Raw genomic sequence first — 21,409 nt, forward strand, 5'->3', positions numbered from 1 at the left:
ATCTGCGAATTCTACAAATAACTATCCCCTGTTAATTCTAGAACCTATCCCGTAGTCGCCTACCGCAGGGTCGCCAGCCTCCTTCTTGCCCACCTTCGCATTGAAGTCGCCCATCAGTACAGAGTAGTGTGATTTTGCTTTATTCATTGCCGATTCCACGTCTTCACAGAAACTTTCAACGGTCTCGTCATCATGGCTGGATGTAGGCGCGTAGGCCTGTACCACTTTCAGCTTGTTCCTCCTATTGGGCCTAATCACAATAGCTGCTACCCTCTAGTTAATACTATAGAACTCCTCTACGTTACCAGCTATATCCTTATTAACGAGGAATCCCACACCTAGTTCTCGTCTATCCGCTAATCCGCGATAGCACAGTATGTGTTCGTCCTTTAGTACTGTATACGCCTCACCTGCCCTCCTAACTTCCCTAAACCTATGACATCCCATTTAATTCACGCTAGTTCCTCGAACAGCACTGCTAGGCTAGGCTCACTAGATAAAGTTCTAGCGTTAAACGTTGCCAGGCGCAGACTCCAATGGCGGCCTGTCCGGAACCAGAAATGCTTAGCACCCTCCGTGCGTCACAGGTCTGACCGCCGCCATGGTCAGTTGCTCCGCAGCCGCTGGCGACTGAGGGCCAAGGGTTGCAGCGATGGCGTAGAGGTGGAGCATCCACCTCGCGTACAAGAGGACCGGGGTTCGAATCCTAGTGCCGCGCAATTCTCCACCAGGTTTGAAAAAAAATAAAAGAAAAAAATCCGCGTGTCGATGGAATTGCATAACCAGGCCTGGGATGCGGCCTAATCTCGGTGACGAGAACCGACAACGCACTCCCTCACCAGAACACGGTTTGGCCACTCTGGTGTAGTACTTGGCCACAACCTTCTATGAACAAACCAAGTGACCCTTGGACCTCAGTCCCCAACTCCGATCATAGAGTTTCTAAATATTGCCTAGAGGGTACGCTAGTGCCAGTGTACTACATGCGTTTCTTAAAGAGCGCTTCAACCACAGCGAGAATGCCCGGAATCCAAGGTTTCTCACTCGTCTAGTGTTTGGTTTCGTTGACCAGCTTTACCGTCCCAAAGCGACTCAGGCTATTAGGAACGTCGTATGGTGGAGGGCTGCTCGATGCAATAATGAAGCCTGGACGGTCGAATGAACTCGCTCATATAGGTGCTAGCGATATAGCCGCTTCGGTGTGATACCAGCAACTCTGATCATAGAGTTTCTAAATATATCCCAGAGGGTACGCTGGTGCCAGTGTACTACGTGCGTTTCTTAAAGAGCGCTTCATCCACAGCGAGAATGCCCGGAATACAAGGTTTCTCACTTGACTAGTGTTTGGTTTCGTTGACCAGCTTTACCGTCCCAAAGCGACTCAGGCTATTAGGAACGCCGTATGGTGGAGGGCTGCTCGATGCAATAATGAAGCCTGGACGGTCCAATGAACTCGCTCATGTAGGTGCTAGCGATATAGCCGCTTCGGTGTGATACCAGCAACTCTGATCATAGAGTTTCTAAATATTTCCTAGAGGGTACGCTGGTGCACGTGTACTACGTGCGTTTCTTAAAGAGCGCTTCATCCACAGCGAGAATGCCCGGAATACAAGGTTTCTCACTTGTCTAGTGTTTGGTTTCGTTGACCAGCTTTACCGTCTCAAAGAGACTCAGGCTATTAGGAACGCCGTATGGTGGAGGGCTGCTCGATGCAATAATGAAGCCTGGACGGTCGAATGAACTCGCTCATGTAGGTGCTAGCAATATAGCCGCTTCGGTGTGATACCAGCAACTCTGATCATAGAGTTTCTAAATATTGCCTAGAGGGTACGCTGGTGTCAGTGTACTACGTGCGTTTCTTAAAGAGCGCTCCATCCACAGCGAGAATGCCCGGAATACAAGGTTTCTCTCTTGTCTAGTGTTTGGTTTCGTTGACCAGCTTTACCGTCCCAAAGAGACTCAGGCTATTAGGAACGCCGTATGGTGGTGGGCTGCTCGATGCAATAATGAAGCCTGGACGGTCGAATGAACTCGCTCATGTAGCTGCTAGCGATATAGCCGCTTCGGTGTGATACCAGCCACTCTGATCATAGAGTTTCTAAATATTGCCTAGAGGGTACGTTGGTGCCAGTGTACTACGTGCGTTTCTTAAAGAGCGCTTCATCTACAGCGAGAATGCCCGGAATACAAGGTTTCTCACTTGTCTAGTGTTTGGTTTCGTTGACCAGCTTTACCATCATCATCATCATCATTTATTGTCCCTTAAAGGCCCCTGTCGGGGTATTACATAAGGGGGGAGCGTATACAAGGTTGATGTGGAAAAACAAAGGTCACAAAAATATAACAATGCAATATAGGAACATAAAGAGAAGCAAGGAACGCGAATAGTTAGAACGGTGCATGTAAAAATGCCTTTAGGCCACAAGCACCACACACGTCGGCGAGAGGTTAGGGCAAAAAAAAAAAAACATGTCAACCCAGGTGATCTAACAACATCGCCTCAAACCTTGTCGCATCGTGCACATTTGTTAGTGAGTCGGGCAGAAGGTTCCATTCTTCAATTGCGGTCGGAAAGAAGGACTTGTTGAAAGCATTGGTGCAGCCATGAAGTCGTTGGACGCTATTTGAATTAAAAAGGCGGCGCGATGTACGAAAAGGAGGAGATATGAGGGAACCACGGAGATAGGGGAAATTGAAGTATAACTTATGGAACAAGCAAAGGCGCGCAACGTTTCGTCTGAGAGCTAAGGAAGTGAGGTCAAGTGATGATTTAATGGAACTTACGCTGGAATGAAAGTCGTATGTTGACGGTATGAAGCGTGCTGCACGGTTCTGGACGGCTTCGAGCATGTTAATTAGGTAGGACTGATGAGGACTCCAGATCGCGGATGCATACTCCAGCCTACTGCGGACAAAAGTTTCATATGCCAGTTTACGTATGTTAGCGGGGGAAGAGGGAAGTGATCTTCTAATAAAACCAAGTGTACGTGAAGCGTCGGCCGTGATTTTTGTAATATGATCAACCCAAGTTAATTTGCTATTGATTGTGATGCCAAGGTAACGATAAGATTCAACTTGCAATAGGTCCTCAGAAAATAAAGAGTAAGGATAAGTTAAATTGGAGCGTTTCCGAGAAATTTGCATAAAACTGCACTTCCTAATGTTCAGTTCCATCATCCACAAAGAGCACCAATTTTCGATGAGCTTCAGATCGTTTTGGAGGGCAGCTTGATCGTCTTTAGTATTTATACGGCGGTAGATAAGGCAGTCATCTGCGAAAAGACGGATGGTGGATGAGATGTTGTGTGGGAGGTCGTTAATAAATATTAAGAAGAGAAGCGGACCCAACACAGACCCCTGTGGTACTCCGGAGGAGACGGAAGTAGAATTTGAAGGAAGTCCGCCTATTACGGTGAACTGAGAGCGAGCTGTGAGAAAATTGTGAATCCAGTCTAAAACAAGTGGGTGAAAGTGAAGACCTGAAAGTTTGAACATAAGACGTTGATGTGGGACACGGTCGAATGCTTTGGAAAAATCAAGATAGATGACATCGGTTTGGAACAAAGAATCAAGGTTTAAGTGAAGGTCCATGGTAAACTCAAATAACTGTGATTCACATGAATAGCCGTGACGAAAGTCATGCTGATTTTTGAAGAAAAAGGAGTTGGAATTGAGGTGGGATGCAATATGCGAGTATATAATATGCTCAAGAAATTTACATGGTATGCAAGTTAATGAAATAGGACGATAATTCGACGGGTCGCTCCGGCTGCCAGCCTTGAACACAGGAATGATTTTGTTAATTTTCCAGTCACTAGGTATGGAACTGTTCGCAAGAGATTGATCAAAGATTATTTTTAGAAAATGAGAAGATACATTTTTTGTAGCTTTTAATATTTTGGCAGGGAGGTTGTCAGGCCCGGCAGCACTGGATAACTTTAGTTTGTCTATCAGAGCACAAATGCCAGCAGTAGTGATGTTGATAGGTGCCATCGCAGAAAAGTTTAAAAAATCTTTGTGTGATGTATTCCAGGCAGGTTCATGTGTGAAGACTGATGTAAAATAAGAGTTATGACGTCAGATCGAAGTTCTGGAGGCACCTGTGAACCATCAGGATACAAAAGGGTAATGCAATGAGTGTTGCCTGATTTGGGTGATAACATCCGCCAGAATTTCTTTGGGTTTGTTAGTAGAATGCCATACAGATCATTGTGGAAAAACTTTCTTTTTGTACACCTTAGGAGACGCGTGTAATCCTGCAGGCACGAGAAATATTTTGTCCATTTATAAGCCAGTGCAGTTCTGTTAGCTTCACGAAAAAGACGCTTTTTCTTTTGAGAAAGCCTCCTTAAGGAGTTAGAGTACCAGGGCTTGTTGGAGTCACCGCGAATGCATATCAGCGGAACATAGGTTTCGACCAGATTTGAAAGTTTGTTTTTGAAAGTTAGCCAGTTTTCTTCGACAGACCTATTAGATGCAGACTGCTTGAAATGAAGAAAAAAGTTCTCAAGCTCCGAGTTGATACAGGCGAAGTCTCCTCTTTTATAATCGCGAATGAACATAACAGAGCGCTGCCGTTGGGGAAACGGGAGTGATAGGTTGAAAATAACTGTGTTGTGGTCACTGAAACCGTCAGTGCTCGATATGCATTGGATGAGTTCGGGGCTAGATGCAAAGACTAAGTCAAGGGTGTTACTGCCACGTGTAGGGAAGTTTACTGCTTGGGTGAGGTTAAATGTCATGACAACGTCAAGGAAATCTTTCGCTTGACGAGAAGATGTGCTCAAGTTTCCCCAATCGATGTCAGGGAAATTAAAGTCACCGCAGAGGATGTAATTGGCTTTAGGAAAACGGGTATTAAGAACGAGCAGAACCGAGTAAAAATCGGCAATAAAGGAACTGTCACTGTCAGGAGGGCGATAACATGCAATAACTATGCATGTGCTTGTGGAAAGGGTAATTCTGATACAAAGAATTTCCTGGCAGGGATGAGTCATGAGAAGAGAAGAATTAAGACTGGTTTTAATAAAGACTAAAACACCCCCACCCCTGCGCGAGGCCCTACCACGTCTGTAGATGAAAAACGGTTTATTGTTGTCAAGCAGTTTTTCGTCTGAGATATTATCGGAGAGCCACGATTCTGTAAATATGGCAATATCGGTGCCGTGATCGTCAAGAAAGGCTTACACTGACTCTCTCTTCGGAAGATAGCTACGAATGTTTGCTAAAACAAAAGCCATAGTTTCACAAACATGTGAAGGTGACGGAGGCAAAAGTGGCTGATGGTGGGAGGGGAGCCTTGAAACAGACAGTGACCGCTATGACCGATGCTCTATCACGGAATCTGTATCCGCATCGTAGACGAACTGCTTATTGCCCATGGTTAACCTGTCATATCTTACTTTGTATTTTAAACCACTTTCCTTGCCGAACGCACGAAGTTTCTTTTGAGCTGTACGCACGCGCACTGAAAAATATTCACGGATTGAAAAGTCAGTTTCTTTGAGCTTAGGGCCAGCAGAAAGGATTTTGCATTTATCTTTAAAATGCGAGAATTTGACCATTATTGGCCGTTGTTTCCCTTGCTCGAAGCGGCCTAAGCGATGCGCTCTTTCAATGTTGGCGGAATCGATTGATGTGCTTAACTTATCTATGCAGAAAGAAATCACGACCGTTTCAGATTGCTCCCATGTTTCATCCGCCGTATCAGGTAGTCCGAAGAACAGCAGATTATTTCGGCGAAGTCGGTTTTCCGAGTCGTCAAATTTTTCTTTGAGGATTCGAATTTCAGATGAAAGGCTGTGAATAGCCGGGTTTGAATTAGGCGTTGGACTGACATCGTTGCACTGACTTGTTGCGACAATTTTTTCGAGTGCATCGACGCGCGATGAGAGGCTACTGACCAAGCTTTGGAAATTTGACTGGGAAGCACGAATCACTGCAAGTTCAGACAGAACGGAATTTTGTGCAAGTTCTAAGCGTGACAAACTTTCAGCAATAGAATCAAGAGACGGAGGAGGACCAGGATTTAACTCGATGTCGCCTGACAGGATAAGAAGCAAGGAGACAAAGTGAGCATGTACGGCGAGGGAAAGTAAGCATCGACACAAAAACGCTTGGCAGCGCTTGACTGTGTCTGAGGGGCACGACACCGCAAATAAGCATGGATCGCTAGAGCGAGTACAAGATGCGCATGGCAAATAACCAACCTGCAGCAAGAAGAAGGGCATTCTCGTGACCATGCTCGTAGCGGTGCGGTGCCCCAAGTGGTCCGTGAAGGGTGGGTGGCTTTGTAGTAGTGCACCCGCGCAGATAGTGGCCTGGGGTTGCCAGGCGAAGATCCGGTCAAGAGCTGGAAAAGGCGATGACGGTCGAACGATGCTTTCATGCTGATTCCAGCCGGGCTCTTCGCAAATTCCCGCATCAGTGGTGACGTTGCAGCCAAGGCAGGATAACATCGGCAAGAGTTGCGACAGCAGGAAGGCCTGCAGCAAGAAGAAGGGCATTCTCGTGACCATGCTCGTAGCGGTGCGGTGCCCCAAGTGGTCCGTGAAGGGTGGGTGGCTTTGTAGTAGTGCACCCGCGCAGATAGTGGCCTGGGGTTGCCAGGCGAAGATCCGGTCAAGAGCTGGAAAAGGCGATGACGGTCGAACGATGCTTTCATGCTGATTCCAGCCGGGCTCTTCGCAAATTCCCGCATCAGTGGTGACGTTGCAGCCAAGGCAGGATAACATCGGCAAGAGTTGCGACAGCAGGAAGGCCTGCAGCAAGAAGAAGGGCATTCTCGTGACCATGCTCGTAGCGGTGCGGTGCCCCCATAATAGCCCAAAGAGACTCAGGCTATTAGGAACGCCGTATGGTGGAGGGCTGCTCGATGCAATAATGAAGCCTGGACGGTCGAATGAACTCGCTCATGTAGGTGCTAGCGATATAGCCGCTTCGGTGATACCAGCAACTCTGATCACGGCCGGTCTCAAGAGGAGCGAAAGCGCGCGTCAAGACCGGCCGTGGCTGAAGCGATTTAGTTTGCTCAAACCACGCTTGAGAGCAGCACGATCGTGGCGCGCAAGTGCATTAGTCACGTGGCTTATTTTGTATTTCGCGGGCTTTATTTGGAGCTGGGTAAAAAAGACGCACGTAAGGATTTCCTTATGGTTAATGATGAAATGGGGGTTTCTGAAGGTGCTGAACTACTCTTCAAATGCAACTTGTTGTCTAAAGACAATATTTAATTATTTATGTAATTAACCTATTAATTACATTCGAAACGAAGAATTACCTGTGGTGCGCAATGTGGCTGTCACCGATATGCAACTGGTTTCACTTGCCTGCCTCTAATAATTTCTTTTTAACCCTTGGCTCAAGTTAGCTGGGACACCCGGTATATATAGCGGATCGCAAGCGTGTGGGGCAAACCGGCGCGGCAACGACTGCGCGAGCGCGGTCACGTGATGGGCGGTTCACATTTTGCACGATCCTGCAGCAATTTGATAGCATGACCGGCCGCCATCGTGAAATCTCGGACGGACAAGAAACGTTCGATTGCGAGTAGTAAGAGCTAACGCTCTTTAAAAAAATAAACGAATTGGGCCATTCCATCCAGTGTCTTTTTTTTTAGTGTTTAAAGCTCTGGCGTACTGAGACAGGCAAGCGATCTGCGTTGACATCGAGGCGCACCGTCATTAGTTGCCTCTTTAGCGCTCTCAATGGCCGGTTACATAAGGTGGATTGTTATGGTAGCTGGCGTATGATCACTCAAAAACCACCAGCGGAGAAGAACCATACACAAGGAAGAAACACACAGACGAGGAAATCCTCAAGGTGAGAGCCGGGGGCCGGAAAATCGTTTCGTAACTTTTCCGCCGCCACGAGATTTGACGCCGAGCATACGTGGATTGTGTGATTCCTCCCTTTGGTAAAGGCGCAGCCTCGTCCACGTCTGTGTGTTTCTTCTTTGTATTTCGTTCTTTTTTGATGCTGGTTTTTAAGTGACCGGGTGTATAGTGCGGGCAGGAGACATCCGCAGCATCCGCTGCGGTGCAGGCATTTGATGCGATTAGGCGTCGCTTTGCTGATATCCGAGAGCGCTGTTTGTTCTTTGTTAAGCACCATTGAATCTCTTTGAATACCATCGGAACAGCGTGTGGCTTCAGCCTGGGCGGCTCACGTCGTAGCGGAACAGCGCAATCGTTCACAACTATGTCAGTGGTATCTCAATGAATCTCACAAATGCGCACGTACGGCGATTAAAGGAGACGACGCCGATTTCTTTTCGCAGGATGGCGCATCTCCACTTCTCTCGCAGTTTGGCGTCAGACGGGAATAGAAAAAGTCGACACGTTTTCGCCGCTGCCCATGCAGCCGGTGCGGCCGCGCTTGCTCGCCACAAGGTGAAGGCATCGTTCGCAGCACGCGCGTTTCACAACACGGGCATTCGCATACTTCTACACTGCTCCTGATAAAGAGCTAGAACAAGGAAACGACACACCGCGAAACGTCGCTGCCTATACGCATAGGCGGCCGCCCGCCCTCTTCGCCGCTCGCCAAAACATGAGCTGGATGGATGGATGGATGGATACGGCTGAACCCTTTACATCGGGCGGTGGCTCAAGCCACCTAGCCATGTCTTGTGAAATTTTACTCCTGTCTTGCTTTTAGCCACCAATCAGATAACCTTCGCTTGGTTACTTCTAACCTCTTAAAATCCACTTTCCCTTCACTATCCCTAAACCCCAATGCCTTGGGTAAGTCAGCCCCGTTGCCTTCCACTGTAGGGTGAAGCCCTTTACAGAAAAGTATCAAGTGTTCAGCCGTTTCCTCCTCCTCTCCGCACGCAATGCACAAAGTGTCTATCTCCTGGTACCTGACTCTATACTTCTTAGTCCGCAAAACTCCAGTCCTGGCCTCAAACAACAAAGAACTTCCCCTACAATTATCATAGATATTTTCTTTGACAATTTCCTGTTTAAAGGTCCGGTATGTTTCTAGTGCCGATTTCGTCAGCATCCCTGTTTTCCACAAAGCTCTCTCCGTTCCTTTAACCTTTTTCTTAACCGATAATTGCTGATTTGCCCCCTTACTGCTGTCCAGATATTTGCTTGTCAATTTTCTAGTTCGCTTTCTCCATTTCGTGTCAACATTCATTATATACAGGTATCTGAAAACTTTCCTAGCCCACCGCTTTTCCTCCATCCTTCTCAATCGTTCCTCAAATGCTATCTTACTGCTAGCCTCTCTGCTCTCGAAAGACGCCCATCCCATATCACCCTGTACCCCCTGATTTGGTGTATTGCCATGTGCTCCCAAAGCTAACCTCCCTACTCCCCGTTGCCTAATTTCCAGCCTTGCTTGAACATCTGGCCTCATACACAGGACCGCATTCCCGAAGGTCAGGCTAGGGACCATCACCCCTTTCCAGATCCCTCTTACCACCTCATACCTATTGTAATTCCTCGCCTCAATTGACGGCAGCGCCGCCGCGCTACGTCTTTGGGCAGCGTACCAAGCTCCCCATTGAGTTACGGAGAAGTTGCACGACCATACAGCTATTGAAGGACAATGTCCACCAAACGGTCGCGCTGAAGTAACTAAACGCGTGCCAAAGCCTGTCGCCCGTGACATCAGATTGAACGGTGTGACCGGAAGGACAACAACTTGGTACAGCTGTAGTGAAAACTATTTAACAGTTTAAAAGCAAAACAAAAGTAATATATTAGTATTCATAAATAAAAATGATTCGTGTTTTCTTTTTACGCGAAAGCGTTAGTACCCTCATGTCGGAAAAAAACTCCGACGTCGTCGGCCATTTGAGCCTCGCAGCCGGAGCGGTCGGTGCAAGCGGTCCTCCTGATTGTGAGCAAACTGAGCACCGGTTCTTTTGGCCGTTAGATTAATGGTTGCTCGAGAGAGATTGCTCGGGAAGAGCAACCTGGGTCTGACAAGCCCCACTGGTGGCAGCACCTGCCATCGCAGAGCAGTGGCACATCGCTTAATCACTGCACCAGGGAGCCTCTTCTCGATAATTCGCCACTTTGTGCAAATTTTGACGTAGGCGTGACGTGACCATCAAGACGGCGCCAGGTTAAGTACCCACAGAATCTGGTTACGTGAAATGGAAAAAAGTAAACAACTGATCTAGAAATAAATACCATCTTCTGCTATATACTGTTGGCGCCAAGTAGGAAACAGAACGCAGCTACGGTAGCTCGCGCTGAGCGTTGCAATCTTCGGTGGATACGCGTCGAGCGGCAGTGCGAAGGAGTGAAATATGTTGCGGCCTTTGCGTATCATGTCGGACGTCCGGCAGCAGGTATGGAAAGACCGAGTGGGGCTACTCAGTGCGAAAGACCCGCATGCCGGTTGTCAGAGGATTCATCGAGTTCGATGCGGCGGCGCAAAGGAGGGCGCAGCCTAGACGACTTTTCAGTCGAGGTGAAGTGATGGCGTACCCGCCAGGCACGAGCGGCATCACACGCGTGCGTACTGTAGCGCAGAGAAACTGGCGAGCATCAGGAACGGGGCCAGGATATCCGTAATGGCGTGCGTGCCGAATGGGAGCGGAAAGGGAATGCTCTGGCCGGCATGATGACTTTATGGCATTGCTGCTCATAAGGATCGATGACAGCTTCGCACATTCGCCTACCAGCCACAATCGAACGCATTAACTGAAACGTTTTAAGACACATTTCTTTTTTCGCGAAAGGTCATCTCGTCCGGTACAGGAAAGGAAACAGCCGCAGCTAGATTTTTGGAGTGATTCCGCCACTGCCGAAAAGGCGCCCGAAGCGGCGCCTAAATCCGCGCAGGCCAGCAGTCCCTGCCCGAGGACAACGCTCGCAGTCTTCTTCGCACTGGCAACTGGCTGCGGAAACCCACTGCTTCCTAAGCGCCGCGTCAGCTATCGTCAGGTCAGAAAGAGTGCTAAAGCTACGTGTCGGCCTTAGCGGGGTGCAGCGGAGTAGTGTTTTCGTGCACTTGGAAGGCCTCCACGATGTGTTTAGTGCTTAGATGCATGCTTGGCAAGGCAAGCCGGTGTGTACATTTTAGGCAACGCGTTGCACCAGACTCTGTTGTTGGTCAAGTTTGCATGCAGCTGCTCAAGAAAGGAAACTGCAAGACGCGGAATATCGCAGTAAATCTCGTCAAGGAGATACGCAAAGCAGAAAAAAAAGTTCACTTGCCCCATAGCGCTAAACAGACACGGACGCAGCGAGACAAGCAGGACGGGCGCTAACTTGCAACAGAGCATTCATTGAGTCGCGCGGTGGCTGAGTGCTTATGGCGCTCGGCTGCTGGCCCGAAAGACGCGGGTTCAATCCCGGTCGCGGCGGTCCAATTTCAATGGAGGCGAAATTCTAGAGGCCCGTGTGCTGTGCGATGTCAGTGCACGTTAAAGAACCCCCAGGTGGTCGAAATTTCCGGAGCCCTTCACTACGGCGTCTCTCATAGCCTGAGTCGCTTTGGGACGTTAAACCCCCATAAACCAAACCAAACCAACATTTATTGCATGAGACCAGGCGATATAAGCACTTTCATAACAGTAAAGAAGATGTATAGAGCCATTGAAATAAAGAAAGCACTCAAACAGCGTTATCGCCGAATACCATTTAGGTATTAGCAGACATGAAACGCATTTCTTAGTTAGATAAAAACACTGACGCAGCACTGAGGCACGCCTCTTCTTTTTGCGATAGTATATTGAACACCTCTACAATTTTCCTTGTAAGCTGATCTTTGTGGCAATCAATGACAAGAAAGCTTTTAAAATCCGGATAAAAACCAGGACACTTCTTTGGTTTCCATCTTTTTTTTGCGTTGATGTGGCCAGCAAGATGCTCGTTGATACCGTTCCTGACATCGCTGTTATGTTCTCGCAACCAGTCATTGAGGCATCTGCCTGTCTGCCCTATGTATTTCCGGCCGCATTTCAATGGAATAGAATAGATTACATTCTTTTCACATTCGCCTTAATAATGGCATTTATGCACAGCACGCAACTATATGGCTTATTCTTTGCCCGTGCAACTTGCCTGGTGGATTAGTTAAGCTTGCTGTGTCACTAATCAGACTCTCTGTTTGTTAAGCGCTTTTCAACGAATAAACACACTTTTATATAAAAAATTGAACCGTTGTCTCTTTACGGGAGCAGAATTCCATAAACTCATTTCTGTAAGAACGCATTGCTCGCAAACATGGTGGCGGAAAAACAGCTCCTATACAAGAAGCGATAAATACACCTAAAAATGCACCTCTCGGTTATTTAGCCAAACAGCTCGCCCTGTTTCTACGTTAACACCTTGCAATTCAGCGTGACACTCGAGGCCAGGGCGAAGGAAAAGGACACGACGAGAACGGAATATACCGAACAATGGTGTTTAGTCGGCACTCGTCGCGCCTTCTTTCTTGGCCCTTGTCTCGTGAGTGGCAAGGAACAACAAGGCGTTCGAAGATTTATTTTTACCGCCAAAGAACGCGTGGTTATGACGCCACGGGATTTCTTTCATTTTTAGTTATGACGTTATTGTTTAATTTGCCTCACCCTCTGAAGACGGCCAGGGATCCGCACCATAAGCCGCCATGTTTTCAACGTATGGGCTTGTATGCGAGCAGCGCTAGCACTCTACATCTACCTTCTGTAGTTCACGCCTCATTTTTATCACTTAACTAGAAGCTCGAGGAAAAAGCAGGAGTGCCGGGATTCAATGCGCTTTACATATGCTCTAAGAACCTACGGCGCGTATGCACAGGCCACAGCCCAATCGTCACACTTGGCTTTTACTCAGTTATCAGTAGGAATTTAAAAAGCCGGCTTGCCTGCGCAGCCGTGGAAGCGGCAACTACCGCGACCTAAGCAAGTGCAAGCATAAAGAGCAGGGAACAAGAATAAACGACGCGCCACTTACTGGCTTCTTGGCAAAGCGCTGATGTGGCGCACAACACGACTGCCATGGCGAGAAACAACGGGTGCCTCATGCTCTCTGCGTGGCCCAACCGCCGCGAAGAGCTCCGCACGAGTCACTGGCGAGTGCGAGCCGTGTTCGAGAGAGCGAGTTCCGCGGCCCTTGATTCCCGCGACGGTCTGCGATATGGAGCTGCGAAACTTGACTCGGACTCCATCCAGATAGCCAATGTCCAAGGGGGTGGCAACGCTACTCACATTTTAGACGCTTGGTTCCGCTTCTGCATCGAGCATGCGGCAGGATGGGGCTAAGCCCCGCTGTTAAGGCGCGGAACTTTTTATAACCGCATGCTGATGGCCTTGAGACGCTCAACATGGCTTGAAATCTCACTAATGCCCCTGAGTCCGTTCAGACCCGCATAACAAGATTCATTGTAATTATTCATATACAATTCAAGCATCTCAGCGCCAGAAGCTCAAGTAAACTTACCCAGCTTCAAGCCGTATATAGGATAGCACGTCTTAACCTTTTCCCAATATTTTTTTTTCCATTCGTTGCCTTCGGATAGCCCCTACATAAAGAGAGCCTCCCGCACCATCAGCTCCAGCCACCGTAACACAGTGTAACCCCCATACCGCGACTTTTCAGCACCCATTTTTCCTGCACACATCACGGGACTGGACTCCACTAAGTTGCCACCTTCATTGACAAAGCTAATCTAAAACCTTTGAATGTAATTTTTATTATCTCTGTCACTCATGAAACACCAACTGCTTCATACAATGTGTCAACTCGAGACATTTCAATAAATAAATAAATCTAACCCGCTCTGATCTGTTCAGGAAGTACTGTCTCCTGGACTTACCCCAGTCATTTTCCTTTACATTAGTTGGTTTGTTGTCCGCAAATTAATGTTAAATCTTTTCGTTCGCCACTAACTTTCTGCCCTATAAGTTAAGTTAGAAAAGGTTCAGGTCTGAATCAGTCACACATAACTGCCGCAGTTTCTTACGCGCATCGAACCACACCTCTTTCGCTGATACTGTCGAGAAACGGATAAGCACGGTTTGGTTTTCTTTTTTGCTAGGCAGCCGATGGGCTGCTGCAATGTCTGAGATCGAAAAGTTCAGCTCAAGCTTATTCGCAAGATGCTGACGTGCTGGCTGCCTTCAAGTGCGTGCCCATCCTCGGATTACCAGCCTTCAACTACCGCCTTCACCCTGAGTGGAGCTAAAAAGTGGAACCCGCCTTGGCTAGAACCCCCTCCAGTCGCCGCGAACTCAAATCCAGCCCGAATACAGCACTTCGCCTGGCAACGTACCGCATCGCCAACGTCACCAATCACAAGACCGGATCGGGCACAACTTAAGCAAAGTGGCTGCGCCAGCCACTTGGGGCCCGACACCGTTCGCTGCACCATGTTTACGGCCATCCTCCTGTTCCAGATGCTGACGTGCTGGCTGCCTTCCAGTGCGTGCCCATCCTCGGATTACCAGCCTTCAACTACCGCCTTCACCCTGAGTGGAGCTAAAAAGTGGAACCCGCCTTGGCTAGAACCCCCTCCAGTGGCCGCGAACTCAAATCCAGCCCGAATACAGCACTTCGCCTGGCTACGTACCGCATCGCCAACGTCACCAGTCACAAGACCGGATCGGGCACTACTTAAGCAAAGTGGCTGCGCCAGCCACTTGGGGCCCGACACCGTTCGCTGCACCATGTTTACGGCCATCCTCCTGTTCCAGGTTGGTTACTTACCTTGTAAAGAATACCGAAGTAGCAACCGCTGCCTTGTCGCGGTGTCGTGCCCCAATTTTGTCGACTGGCGTGGTGTTATGCGTCTTAGTTGTGATATGCTGGCGCTTGGAATGTTGTCGCGATTATTGCTCTTGCTGTCAGGTGATGTGGAACTTAACCCAGGCCCTCCCAAGAAGGATGATAAAGCTATCCTGGACGCTCTGCAGCGCCTTGAGGAACAACACGCAGCCTTCAGTACTGAGCTGAAACAGCTACGTACTACCCAAATAACCCATGAAAAGTTAATATCCTCACTAACAAACCGCGTGCTTGCGCTGGAAACATCCCAACAGAACCTGAGCATACACACCGACCTGAACGAAACAGGCGAACTTAAACATGAAATAGCAGTCTTAAAGGCCGCAATTATTGATACCAGTAATCGAATGCGACGAAACAATTTGCTCTTCCTAGGCCTTGAAGACACTGAAAATGAATCCTGGGCAGAATCTGAAACACAAGTCTTGTCATTCTGTTCGAATGAACTTGACATCGAGATAGACCCCACCAGCATCGAGCGTGCCCACCGTTTAGGTAAATTTAATGCTGAAAAAAAACGTCCTATCATTGTTAAATTAGCACACTTTAAAACCAAAGACACCATCCTAGCCTGCGGTCCCAAACTGAAAGATACAAGTTACGCCATCAGAGAAGATTTTGCTTTTGCCACACGTCTCGCTCGCTCTAAATTGATACAGTTTATTCGGCCTAAAAAATGCGCATTCAAGCTTAACGTTGACAAGCTTCATGTAGGGCATAAATGCTATGTGTACGACCCTGTGTCTGATAGCGTAATTGAGTCTGCAAAACAGCCAGCTGGTCGTGCTCAATCCGAGCACCTCTCCTACAAACCATCACAAAGCACCGATTGACACCCCGCAAAACATGCTACGCCACCAAATCGCCCCCACCCTTCACGTTCCAAGCATCTCAATATCGTCCTCACTAACATACGGAGCATTTTACCAAAGCGAGATAAACTGCACAGCCTTATCGACGACACTGGTGCTGACATTATCCTACTAACAGAAACGTGGCTACACGAAGGCGTGAAAGATACTGAAATCCTCCCTTCAAACGGGAACTACGTTCTTTATCGTCGTGATCGGCGCGGACGGAGGGGCGGAGGAGTGCTTATCGCCATCCGAAACACCCTATCATCATCACTCATCTGTCACGACACCAAACTAGAACTAACCTGGGTATGCGTGCACAACTTCGGATTGAAAGAAATATTGGGCATTTGCTACAGGCCACCAGACAGCGATTCATCCTTCTGTGACTCCCTTCATGACGCATTAACGACGATTAAAAACACATATTTGAATTCGAACATCTTTCTGTTCGGTGATTTTAACTATCCACATATAAACTGGGCTTCCCTCTCTGTATCTAGTCATTCACCTTCCAAAGAATCGAAACAATTTCTTGACTTAACACTAGACTTCAACCTGCATCAAACCATCACACACCCCACAAGAGGTACTCACACTCTTGACCTGTTACTGACATCTTGCCCAGACAACATTCACAGTGTAACTCTGCTTCCGGGCCTCAGCGATCACATGTTTCTGCACATTTGCACGTCATTACATTCCAACAGGCGATCACCTACGAAAAAATTAATCACTGACTATAAGCGAGGTAATTTCGATTCCATAAATAAGGAACTTTCATTCTTTTTCACCGACTTCCTAGGTTCTTATCTAACCAACACAGTTCACGAAAACTGGGAAAGTTACAAGTCAACAATGTTGCGACTAAAAAATAAGTACATCCCAACCATTGTCGTCAAATCGGATTCCAACAATATTTGGTTTAACAAAAACTTGAAGCACCTTCTTAGTAGGAAAAAACGGCTTTATCGTTCCGCTAAACTAAGCCAAAAACAAGAAGCATGGGAAAGATACCACGCCTGCGCGAGTAAATATTTAAATGAATTGAGTGCTGCGAAAGATAAATTTTTCTCTGTTGACTTGCTATCCATTCTCAAAACAAATCCCACCAAATTCTGGCGTATCCTCTCCCCTAAACATAAATCTAATCGGTTCGATCTTGTAGGACCTGATGGCGAACCAGCTGATACTAATCAATGCGCAAAACTTTTAAATGACTACTTCTCATCTGTGTTTTCGCCTGTCAGCAATTCTACACCCAACGTTTTGCAAACCAATAGTCAAAAAGAAATGCCGGAAATTCAAATTAGCCCCGAAGGAATCTCCAAATTAATCAGTTCACTCAAGCTGTCATCATCTGCAGGATGTGACCAAATAAACAGTAAACTACTTAAAAACACTCTATCATTATCAAGCCAGATACTACACCTAATATTTACCCAATCTTTAGACACCGGAAACATTCCTGACGATTGGAAGATAGCCCAAATTGTTCCCATTTTCAAAACAGGTGATCGCGCATGCCCAGCTAACTATCGTCCAATATCCCTTACTAGCATATCTTCTAAACTTCTAGAGCACATTATATCATCAAGCTTAATGTCTCACCTTGATTCAGTAAATTTCTTTTATCCTCATCAACATGGCTTCAGGAAATCATTTTCATGCGAAACCCAGCTGGCAGAGTTCACCCAAGACATCCTTAAGGCCATAGACGATAACCTCCAAATAGATGCAATCTTCTTAGACTTCTCGAAGGCATTTGATCGCGTACCTCACAACCATCTGCTTGCGAAACTTTCGTTCCTGGGAATTCCTGCTAATCTGATATGCTGGCTCGAACATTTTCTAAAAGGACGCTCGCAGTTCACATCCGCCAATAACATCCAGTCACCCTTAACAGATGTAACATCTGGTGTCCCTCAAGGGGCCGGGTTATCACCATTACTCTTCTTAATATACATCAACGACCTGCCCTCTAATATTCAATGCAAATTGCGACTCTTTGCGGACGATTGTGTCATCTATAATGCAATAAGTAACCCAACCGATAACCTCACTTTGCAACTGGGCCTTGACGTTATTGCATCATGGTGTGAAAAGTGGCAGATGCCTTTAAATCTTACTAAGTGCAAATCGTTGTCCTTCACTCACAAACACACCTTGACGAATCACACTTACAGCATTTCATCAGTCCCTATAACCGTTGCAAAATCTTACAAATATCTAGGTGTACATCTCACATCAACACTTTCTTGGGTCACCCACATTAGAACCATTTGCTCCGACACTTCACGCACACTTGGCTACCTGAGAAGGAATCTGAAATCTGCATCCCCTAACATAAAACAACTCGCGTATGAAACATTTGTGCGGCCAAAATTAGAGTATGCATCATCCATCTGGCACCCATGGCAATCGTATCTCACCATCGAATTGTAATCAATTCAAAATCGTGCAGCTCGGTTTATCACTTCATGTTACTCAAGAGAAGCCAGTGTCACCGCCCTCAAGCAGTCCCTCCGTCTCTCAACACTGGAATCACGCCGCGTCGTTTCCCGCCTATGCTTACTTCATACATTTTATCATAACACAAGATCACGGCACGCTCTATTAACCGCCCCACTACGAACGTCCTCCTGGCTTAGTCACGGTAACCCGATAGCACGCATCAGTGGCCACACGTCAGCTTACAACTCATTTTTCCCCAACGCAATAGCACTATGGAATTCACTGCCTAACGACATCGCTGCATGCACTGATCACAAAACATTCCGCGAGAAAATAAAAATTCACCTCACATAAATCTTGATCACTTCTGCGCTCTTTTGTAGCGAGTATTGCTTAACATATCTTTGTTAAATGATGTATCATTTGCTGGAAAACCCTGATATGACTACAACCCCTTTTATGTTTGTTTGTATGTTTGTTCTTTTTATTGTTATGCATGTTCCCATCATCGCCGTTGGAAACCAATATGCCCCCCCCCCCTTATGTAATGCCTTCGGGCCTTTAAGGAATCAATAAATAAATAAATGAAAAATATAACTATTATTCAGTATGTTTTCGACTAATGCGAATGAGATGCTATTCGTGACGTTAGAGTCTGCAAAATGGACTCCATACTTCCAGATATTGCGGCGAAAGCTGCACTGGCCACGAACTTTCGATTCCGCTGTGGCGGTGCTCCGAGGAGGCAGAGAGACAGACCTTGAGCCGTTGCCTAGGAACCGCCGCAGCTGGGCGGACGTCGCGCGCTCGCCGCGCAACATTAAAGTAGAGGGGAAACCAGTTCCCGAGGTAGATAAAATCAGAATCTTAGGACTATTCATTCAGAACAATGGATATAATGATGGGGCAATCAAAAGGCTAGAGGGATTTGCCACCCAAGCCCTTGGCATTTTTTAGAAGGGTCGCGCTGAAAGGACGAGGTCTGAAGGAAAGAAGCTTGCTTAAACTAACCCAAGCATACGTAATAAGCCGCGTGAGCTATGCCACGCCTTACTTAAACATCATGTCGGAGGAGAGGAGGAAATTACTCAGTCATTCGGCGATGCATAAAGAGGCCCCTGGGCTTACCAATTAGCACCTACACAGAGAAGCTCCTCTCTATGGTAGTGCACAATACCTGGGACAAAATAGCGGAGGCTGTCAGAATTTCGCAGCTCGAAAGATTAAGCCGAACGACCACGGGCATAGCTATCCTCAAAATGGTAGGCCTGCAAGCAGATAGGGGACTACAAGGCAAATCGAGCATCCCGCAGGACTGCCGAGCAAATCTAATCATTTCCCCACTCCCTCGTAGCATGCATCCCATATTCAACACGGAGAGGAGGGAGAAGAGAGCAGAAGCACCAATCAGACTCTTCGATTCGATGAACAGCAAGTCGGTTGCGTACGTGGACGCGGCAAGTGGCCAGTCGGGTGCGGCGGTCGCCTCGGTGGTCGACGGCCGAGGTGCCCCGTATCGGCTGCCACCATTAAAAGCCGACACACGGAAACGGCGGAAGAAGTTGCGATAGCGCTCGCTTGCGTTGGAACGGAAGCCAATTTCATAATCAGCGATAGCAAAACAGCCATCTGGAATTTTGGAAAGGGTAGCATCACGCCGGAAGCGGCAAGGATTCTGGCCGGTAGACGCTTCAACAGAAAAATCAGTCTAATTTGGACCCCCGCACATGCCTCCGTTCCTGGCAACGAGGCGGCCCACCAGTTAGCCCGAGCTCTCTACTTCCGGGTGGCTGTGGAGCCGCCCGACTGCCGGAATATGGACGAGCGTCTGCCAAATTAAACGGAGATTTTTGTAAATTATAGGTTATGCAGGAGACTGGTGCCACCACCGGACAAAAATCTAAACAATAGGGAAGCAGTCGCATGGCGGCGTCTTGAAGCTGGGAACTTCGTAAACCCGGTCTGGGCTTATCATATTCAGACTGGTGATAGAAAAACGATAAGTGCAAGCACTCTGGGGAGAGAGGGACCCTGGACCACATAATCTGGGAATGCGCTAGCTCCCCAGGGGCTAAAGCAAACAAATTGTAGAGGAGCCTGGGAAGCCCTGCTGCGGAGCGAGGTCTCTGCTCAACAGCAACAAGCCATCCGCCTGGCGACAGAAGCCGCGAAGAGTCAAGACCTCTTTGCCTGCTTGTGATCGCGGAGGTCCCCGCCCCCGTCCTCTAGGCCTGCGTGCCGGGGTCGGGGAGTAGGGGGCCTCCTTATCTGGTGGAATATTAAAGTTGTTATCGTCAGCATCATCTCGCCGCGGAACCGCCCTTACTGCCCTTTCCCTTACCCACCCTCACGCGCTTAACCGCTAACCAACGCATTCGGTGACGGCATCTATGGGAGCCACTGACTCCCCCCCCCCCCCCCCCTTCCTCCCCCCGCGCACTCACCGAATAAAGAAAAAACTTGTGTCGAGGTCGGGATTCGAATCACGGCCTTTGCCGTTTAAGGCGGAGACGCTATCACTCCGCCACGATGACTTTTTTTTTCTTAATTGCGTGGAAATAGTGCCGAAAATAAAAGTGTAAGCACGCTTACGCCACAAAATGCCAGGCCACCTTACGCCTGTATGAACCCTCCTTCCAAAACATCAAAGGTCTGGGAGGCACACACATGCATCCAGATAGGGGAGCCAGCTAGGCGCCTCTTGCAGGGCAGCATATACTCCCCGCACCCAAGCGCATTGTTCACGAAACAAAGATTTTGACGACCGTGGTGATTCGGCGTGGCGGCCCATCATGCGGCTCTTCCAAAGACTAAACAGTCCTGGGAACATAAATAGATCATATGGCACAGCACTGTTTTTCTCCGCGGGCAAAAAACGAGTACTGTAGGGTGCGATGTCAGTGTCCTTAATTGTTCGTTGTAAAATGTCCCAGAAGAAGATAGCATCAATGCACAGAACAAAAGAATGGTCAATTGTCTCTGGTGTTTTGCACAGGCGACAATTCACCGTGCATGGCGCCAGCATCTCCTTAGCATGAAGCCATGCCTTCACAGGCAGCGTTGACGTGTGCAGCTTAAAAAAGAATCTTTTCGCGGCATAAGGAATGCACATTCGCCTCACACGTTTTAAAACAGTGTTGTCAAGGAACTCCATAAAAGGTTGCCGATACAACGGTACAGGGAACAAATACCCTGCAAGTGTCTGAGTCATCTGCCATCTGGAGATGCTATACAGGCAGTCTAAAGAAAAGCGCACAGTGAGGAAATTGAAGGTGTCAGCAACTTCCTTAAAGGGAAGCTGAAACGGTTTTCAAATCGCATGAATCGCTGTGGTTGGGAAGATAGGACCTTGAAAATCATGTGTGTAAT

The 21,409-nt window shown here is 47.8% G+C and overlaps 1 protein-coding gene across 1 annotated transcript in view; it reads right to left on the reverse strand.

Annotated features, from left to right (window-relative positions):
• LOC144097362 (complement decay-accelerating factor-like) overlaps positions 1-12,984 on the reverse strand; it is a 31,964-nt gene extending 18,980 nt beyond the window's left edge. Inside the window, exon 1 of the mRNA XM_077630101.1 lies at positions 12,903-12,984. Within this exon, the coding sequence (XP_077486227.1) occupies positions 12,903-12,972 (70 nt within the window). The 5' untranslated portion in view covers positions 12,973-12,984. The remainder of the gene's footprint in view (positions 1-12,902) is intronic.
• Between the last annotated feature and the right edge of the window lie 8,425 nt (positions 12,985-21,409).

This window comes from Amblyomma americanum, chromosome 7 (genome assembly GCF_052857255.1).
Source record: "Amblyomma americanum isolate KBUSLIRL-KWMA chromosome 7, ASM5285725v1, whole genome shotgun sequence".
NCBI classification, from domain to species: Eukaryota; Metazoa; Arthropoda; class Arachnida; order Ixodida; family Ixodidae; genus Amblyomma; species Amblyomma americanum.